The sequence below is a fragment of the Arabidopsis lyrata genome (assembly GCF_000004255.2).
Source record: "Arabidopsis lyrata subsp. lyrata unplaced genomic scaffold ARALYscaffold_3, whole genome shotgun sequence".
NCBI lineage: Eukaryota > Viridiplantae > Streptophyta > Magnoliopsida > Brassicales > Brassicaceae > Arabidopsis > Arabidopsis lyrata.
Genome location: NW_003302553.1, coordinates 9,775,989 through 9,784,219, shown reverse-complemented (window position 1 = coordinate 9,784,219; position 8,231 = coordinate 9,775,989). Strand labels below are relative to the sequence as shown.

General features: G+C 35.9%; 1 protein-coding gene across 1 annotated transcript; it reads right to left on the bottom strand.

The window, feature by feature from the left end:
• Positions 1 to 1,272: 1,272 nt before the first annotated feature.
• On the bottom strand, positions 1,273 to 8,174 carry LOC9319406 (cysteine-rich repeat secretory protein 38). The gene is made up of 2 exons (XM_021033402.1): positions 7,754 to 8,174; positions 1,273 to 1,865 (listed from the first exon to the last, which is right to left on the bottom strand). Exons 1-2 carry the CDS (start codon positions 8,078 to 8,080, stop codon positions 1,434 to 1,436), a joined length of 759 nt encoding a protein of 252 aa, XP_020889061.1. The 5' UTR covers positions 8,081 to 8,174; the 3' UTR covers positions 1,273 to 1,433.
• Between the last annotated feature and the right edge of the window lie 57 nt (positions 8,175 to 8,231).

Here is an 8,231-nt window from a genome sequence, read left to right as displayed (position 1 = left end):
AAATTATGGGGTCAGACCTTGATTACCAAAAAAACGCCTGCCTCTCTAAAGTCGAAACCACTAAAAAATATCTAGTTCTGGAGAACAAATCATTGAGATTTAATTCAATGAATACTAATAATTTGATTTTTGTCTTATTTTAAAAGATTCACATCTGGTCATCACTAGCTATGTTGACCGATCCCTATGTTTCCGACTCGTGGAGTGACAACAACCTTATTCATTTGAACATGATTGTATAGTTATCAAGTCAAAATTTAAGAAAACGGAAGTGCGTTTGATTTGACTAATAATGGTGGACAAACATTTTTGTTTAGTTTTATTTGAGCAAATCTTAATGAGAAGTCCTTTAAACGCCATTTATATCTTATGTGAAATATTAAAAACATATAGGTCCTTTAATGATCTCGATAAAATTATAGTTTAGTTTCAATTTGTTATTATATAGAGTTTCTATATTTGTATCTTGTATGCTTATTTTTTCTCTGAGTATATTAATTTATCCGAAAATTATGAGATTTTTTCATGATATTATGCGTATGATGGGGTCGTAGTGGTGGTCGCCGCTTACGCACAAACAAAGGTAGGATTGGGAGAAAGCAAAGGAGCAACGTGGTTATCCTCCTTCGTTGACCTGTTTTAATCGCAATGACTCAGCTTAAGCAAATGTGACCAATATCTTCTCCTAGTTATCCGTTGACGTTTCAAATCTTTAGTCAACAAACCAACCAGCACCTCATAATGTATAACTTTTTCTTATATGATGAAATTTACATTTTCAATCTTAAAAAAATTACAACTAAATTTTAATTAGAACAATAATATATGAAAATGAACATATAGAAAAAGCTAAGGTTTTTTTGGTCATATATATATATACTGATGTGTTTTCTCTTTTACGTACAATATTCCAGGTTTCTGTCAAATCTATTTTGAAAATTGTTAAATACAAATACGAAAACCAAACAGAAAAAAAAGATATTTTGTTTTGGTTTTTGCATATACTATTATTTTTAAATGCGTGGCACAAAATTTGTCAACATAAACACACAAATTAAAAAGTTGTGTGTTTTGACATCAAGTAATAGATTTCCATTTGAAACAGTTGAATCTGTCATCATGCTTAGACTTTATTGTGTTTGCATGCTATCAATATAATTCTAAACAATAGTGACTTCTGCAGGTTGAAACCGTTACATAAAATGGCAGTAATATGTAACTCCACATGTGTATCCTCAAGTCTAGAACCGTACCGTTAGAAGAAGCTTTCAATATATTGGCAAACGGAATGTTTTATTTATAGGAGGCAAACAAGCCTCTTAAATGTCTATCGTACCAAACAACCTATAAAGAGAAGATTACATTTTATTGGCTCAACACCTTATACAAACAGTCCATACAATACATTTCTATACATATTACAATGACTCTAATCAAGCAGCGTTAACAAAAGGGTAAATCTCATACCTAAAGTTACAGCTCCCACCCACAACTCTCCCTCCTTCTTTACCGTCGCAACAGTTAGGAAGCTCCCCAATAATTCCATTTAAACATGCCTTACAAGCCTCACTCTTCAAGTCCCTCGTACACTGCACTAGTCCGTACAATTTCTTCATCCCGATATTCTTCTCTCCTGTCGCAAACAGCTTCTGGTTATCTCCAGTAGTCGCTTTCTTTGTCAGCTTGGTTAGAAGAGCTTTCGTCTGCGTGTTGAACGTCGATGGATCGCTCACATTGTTGACGTTGTACAAATAGAACCTGTTCTCGAAATCGATCTTCCCGAAGAAATTGGTGGAGGAATACTTGACAAGACAGTTGTCATACCATATTATTCCTGCCTTGTTGCTCGGACATCTCTGACGTATCTGTTGTTGATCGAAGATTATAGATGCAAATCAATACCCATAAACAAATACGTTCACTTTATAGAATAAGTAACAAATAGAAAAACAATTGTTACAGAACTGAAACGTACTTTACGATCTCTTCTTTTCTTGATAAGAACAACGTATAGATTGATAGAGGCTTGCAATTGGCAATCTCCTAAGACAGAATTTAGCCCCTACTGTGGTGTACGTAGCTTTGTGTAGGCTTCTATCTTTAGGATACAACTATCGATCTCTGTTTTAACACCGTACAGAGACCCTAGCAAACTCTACTTTGAGATTCTCTGAAATTGATTTGGAGAAGAAGAAGATGAGAATCAATCCCAATCTTTCTCTCCTTTGTTTCTCTTGTATTGTTCTTCTCTCTTGTCTCTCTGTACCCGTCTCTCTACATCGTTACGTCTCTTATATATTAATGAAGCGATGTTTGAACCAAGAGATGCTTCTCTTCTCTCAACCGGTGTATCGGTATAAACGTAACCAAGAGACGTGATGAAATTTGCACAAGTAGAAGGGTATTTACATAAATACAAATGTTTATGTAAATAAACATGTTTATATAAAATAAACACCAACAATACCCCACATTTTCTTATTCAAACATATAAATACCCCACATTTGAATAGAAAATAAGCTCCACAATATCTGAGAAAATAGAATCATTATGCATCGGTTAAGGTGTCTTTTAGACTTGAACCTTTCCTAGTAAACACTTATCGGATTTACTTTGTAGGTAGTGAACTCTTGTCTTGAACTAACCACTTTTGATAGTAAACCGAGACAATAAGTGAAACACATAAATTATCAGCTCATTTCATGTTTATACGGTTGTGTTCATTTTGGTCCTGAACATATCCCGGCTTCGTGAGAGCTCTAGAGAATTTAGCCATCTCAATTCTCATAGGTGCGACCGCGACACCACTCTCATATAGGTAACATTAATTAAGAATAGTCCATTCTATTCCACTAAAAAAAAAGTATTAATGTTATTAAGAAAAATATTCATCCCTTTAAACATCAATGGAAATACATTTAACTTCATAGGAATAAGTAATATGTATATCTTTCTTGAGTCTTCCTCAGCCAGTTTGCCTCTTGAACCTAAACCATGGGATCTCCAATGTTGCTAGGTAAGGTTTCCACCAAGTGATGACTCATTGTGTTGGCTTTAAACCCATTCCCCTCGAAGTGAATACGACTTGCTTTTTCGGTAGGCCTTTAGTCAAAGGATCAGCCAAGTTATCCTTTGTTCTAATATAATCCAATGCTATCACTCCATTGGAAAGCAATTGTCGTATTGTAGCATGTCTCCTTCGAATGTGCCTTGACTTGCCATTGAAAATTTTATTTTTCGCTATATTTAAGGCAGCCATATTATCACAATGGATACATAGTGCAGTTACCGGCTTTGGCCATAATGGAATATATTCAATAAAATTCCTTAGCCATTCGGCTTCTTCTGCAGCACTATCTAGTGCGATAAATTCTGATTCCATTGTAGAACGTGCAATACACGTTTGTTTAGATGATCTCCAAGACACAGCTCCACCACCAAGTGTAAACACATAACCACTTGTGGATTTACTATCCGTACTTCCAGAAATCCAATTTGCATCACTATATCCTTCTATTACCTGAGGAAATTTAGTGTAATATAGACCATAATTAATTGTATGCTTTAAGTATCTCAATACTCTAACCAAAGCATTCCAATGTTCTCTATTTGGATTACTTGAATATCGACTTAATCGACTTATTGAGTAAGCCAAATCTGGTCTTGTACAATTTGTAATGTACATGATGCTTCCAAGAATTTGTGTGTATTCCAACTGAGACACACTTTCACCTTCATTCTTGGAAAGCTTGCACGTTGGATCAAACGGAGTAACTACCGGTCTATCATCAAAGTGACCAAACTTCTTTAGAACTTTCTCCACATAATGAGATTGAGTAAGTGAATACCCATTTGGCTCTCTTTTAATTCTAATTCCAAGAATTACATCAGCCAATCCCATGTCTTTCATTTCAAAATTGTCACTCAACATCTTCTTTGTGGCATTGATAATGTCTTTACTTGTTCCTATTATTAACATATCATCCACATAAGGACATACAATGATCGTATCCTTTTTAGTTTCCTTAACGTAGACACACTTGTCACATTCATTTATTTTAAAACCATACGATCTCATTGTATTATCAAACTTCTCATGCCACTGTTTTGGCGCTTGCTTAAGTCCATACAAAGACTTTTTAAGCTTACAAACTTTATTCTCTTTCCCTTTGACTATAAATCCTTCGGGTTGTTCCATATATATTTCTTCATCAAGTTCACCATTTAGGAATGCTGTTTTAACATCCATTTGATGAATTTCTAGATCATATATGGCCGAAATTGCGATTAGATATCTAATCGAAGTGATTCTAGTCACCGGAGAATACGTATCAAAGAAATCAAGACCTTCTTTTTGACGAAACCCTTTCGCCACTAGTCTTGCTTTATATTTTTCAATCGTACCATCCGGTCTCAACTTCTTTGTGAAGATCCATTTATGTCCAATTAGTTTATTACCAGGTGGTAAATCAACCAATTCCCATGTATGATTTCACAAAATGGATTCAACTTCACTTTGAATCGCCTCTTTCCAATAAGGTGCATCCGATGATTCAATTGCAGCCTTGTACGTTTGAGGTTCGTATTCACTCAAGTACGTCATAAAGTCCGTGCCAAAATCTTTAGCAACTCTTGCTCTTTTACTTCTTCTTGGTTCATTTTCTTCTTCTTGAACCTTTGAGGCACATTCATTGTCCTCACGTACCCATTTAGTACTTGTTTCTCTAGGCTCTTTGTATGGAAACACACTTTCAAAAAACTCAGCCTCATTAGATTCAATGATCGTATTTACCTTTACCTCAACATTATTAGATTTATGTACTAAAAATCTATAAGCTGCACTATTTTCCGCAGGACCGATGTAAACGCAATCCACCGTTTTTGGTCCTATAATAGTTCTTTTTGGTAAAGGTATTTGAACCTTTGCAAGACAACCCCACACTTTCATATTTTTATATGAAGGAGTCTTCTCTTTCCACATCTCATATGGAGTTTTATCACTCTTCTTGTGAGGAATCTTATTCAAAATTGAATTAGCCGTGAGAATGGCTTCACCCCATAGATTAGGTGGTGCACCCGAATCGTTTAACATGGAATTCATCATCTCTTTAAGCGTTCTATTTTTCCTTTCGGCAACTCCGTTCTGCATCGGAGTGTAAGGTGCCGTAGTTTGATGAATGATTCCATGTGTGGAACAAAAATCTGAGAATTCATTTGATTTGTATTCTCCACCACGATCTGATCGGAGAATTTTTATTCTCTTATCTAATTGATTTTCAACTTCTGCTTTGAATTTCTTAAACATATTCAAAGCCTCATCTTTAGTATTAATCAAATAGATTTGACAATACTTGCTGAAATCATCAATAAAAGATATATAATAATTTTTTCCTCCACGGCTTGGAATTGATTGAAAATCACACAAGTCACTATGTATTAAACCAAGTAATACATTTGACTTTTCCACAGATTTATAAGAATGTCGTGAATATTTTGATTCCACACAAACTTCACATTTACTTCTTTTATTATTATTAAGATTGTTCTTTGGTAACAATCCTAAATTCATCATTCGATATAAAGAATGATAATTGACATGTCCCATTCTTGCATGCCATAAATCATTTGAGTCAAGCAAATAAACAGAAGCAGTGCTATTGCCTGCGTTTTCATTAACGATCGGTACAACATTCAGTTTGAAAAGACCATCACACAAGTAGCCTTTTCCTACATACATCCCACCTTTAGTGAGTACAACCTTATCAGATTCAAATACAATCTTAAAGCCTTTGTTGCTAAGAAGTGACCCCGAAATCAGATTCTTTCGAATCTCAGGGACATGGAGTACGTTTGTGAGTGCAAGTTCCTTCCCAGATGTGAGTTTTAAAACCACTTTGCCTTTCCCTGCGATCGTCGCGGTGCTCGCGTTTCCCATGTAAAGCTTTTCTCCACCAGAACCTTGTTCATACGTGGAGAACATACTCACGTCGGAGCACACATGCTTTGTAGCACCAGTGTCAACCCACCAATCATTGGAGTTTGTCATCATGTTTGCCTCGGAAACGACCGCAACAAACTGATTTTCAACAAGGTTTGCGTTGCTTGCGTCTCGAACCGATGTCCCTTCTTTCTTATGGCGGCAGTCCTTGGCTCTATGTCCAGGCTTTCCACACACCCAACAAGCACCTTGTGGCTTCCTCTTGAAGTTAGAGCCCTTTGGTGGATTGAACGGTTTCTTACCGTTTTTGTTCTTCTTAAAGCCCTTGGATTTGGAGTTGTTTCCCTCAATTACATTGGCCTTTGCTTCCATAGAAGAAAACTCAGATTTCTCATTCTTACGATTCTCTTCTTCAACACGAAGCTTGAGAATTAGTTGCTCGAAACTCATGTCTTCATGTAGGTGCTTTAGATAGATCTTGAAATCTTTCCACGTTGGAGGCAACTTTTCGATGATGGACGCAACAAGAAACGCCTCATTCAGCCCCATACCTTCATCTTTCAATTCATGAGCAAAAATCTGAATTTCTTCCACTTGTTTCACCACAGAGATGGTGTCACTCATCTTGAAATTCAAGAATTTTCCCACAATGAATTTCTTGGCACTTGCAACTTCAGACTTGTATTTCTTCTCTAATGATTCCCACAACTGTTTTGGAGTTTGGAAAATCTGATAAACATCATAGAGAGAATCATCCAAGGCATTAAGAATGTAGTTTTTGCACAAAAACTCATTCTGTGACCATGTCTCCGATGCTTTGATGACTTCATCCGAAATGTCTCCTTCAACAGGTAATTCCGGTGCGTCGGAAGTCAAGTATTGTGCCAGATTCAAAGTTGTGAGATAGAACATCATCTTTTGCTGCCATCTTTTGAAATCCACTCCTTTGAAAACAAAAGGCTTCTCAATGTGATTTTTCACATTCCCAGCAGATTGATCCATTTTACGATCTCTTCTTTTCTTGATTAGAACAACGTATAGATTGATAGAGGCTTGCAATTGGCAATCTCCTAAGACAGAATTTAGCCCCTACTGTGGTGTACGTAGCTTTGTGTAGGCTTCTATCTTTAGGATACAACTATCGATCTCTGTTTTAACACCGTACAGAGACCCTAGCAAACTCTACTTTGAGATTCTCTGAAATTGATTTGGAGAAGAAGAAGATGAGAATCAATCCCAATCTTTCTCTCCTTTGTTTCTCTTGTATTGTTCTTCTCTCTTGTCTCTCTGTACCCGTCTCTCTACATCGTTACGTCTCTTATATATTAATGAAGCGATGTTTGAACCAAGAGATGCTTCTCTTCTCTCAACCGGTGTATCGGTATAAACGTAACCAAGAGACGTGATGAAATTTGCACAAGTAGAAGGGTATTTACATAAATACAAATGTTTATGTAAATAAACATGTTTATATAAAATAAACACCAACATCTGTCACGTAACACCAATATCAAGAACAATCCTTCAACTCGATATACAATAGTATAATACTATTTCGTTCTGTTATAATTTTTTTCCCTATTTTTTTATCAATCGATCAATAGAATAGCGTCTTCCAATCAAAATTTAGCCAATCTCTAGTCAATAAATTTTATTTTCAAAAAAAAAGTTGAGTATTACTTAGAAAATTGTATTAGAAATGTAAAATAAAACTAATGAAACAATAGTATATCTTATTCTGTTTCTATATAAATAGCTCTAAGATGTAGAGAAATCTTATGTGAGTATATTATATGTAAATATTGTGTGGGTACCTCAGGGATGGCGGTGGCAAGACAGGAGCTGCAGTCAGAGGAAGAGGCATCACCGCGGCAAAGGGCCAAACCGTTAACGTTGTCTGGAGTGATACCAGCGGAAGAGGTGGCAAAACCGGTGGATGGAACTTTGTAAGAGAGCTGAGGAAAGAGATTGTTAAGATTTGACTCGTAGGGACTTTTCGAAGTGAAGCTTCCTTCAATGTCTGAGCACTTGTGGAAGAGAAACGCATTGTTCTGGCTTTGGGACAAAACGGTATGTATAGAGAGAATTTGTATGGCTACGATCAAGATAGGGAACCAAACGATCCGTTTTGATGAAGACATTGTTTTGGAAAAAAATTGATATTTTGTGGGGTGTATTTCTTTTATAGAACAAGTGTTGAGGTAAGGATGTTTATATAGTGGCTAGATGATTTTAGTCTTTGGGTGGTGGCATAAGTTATTTATTTATTTAATATTTATTAGAATGGGTAGA

Excerpts from the sequence above, each read along its gene's own strand:
- LOC9319406 (XM_021033402.1), bottom strand. The coding sequence starts at position 8,080 with ATGTCTTCATCAAAACGGATCGTTTGGTTCCCTATCTTGATCGTAGCC. Across the intron at positions 1,866-7,753 it reads TTGCCACCGCCATCCCTGAG|ATACGTCAGAGATGTCCGAG; the intron begins GTACCCACACAA and ends GATCAACAACAG.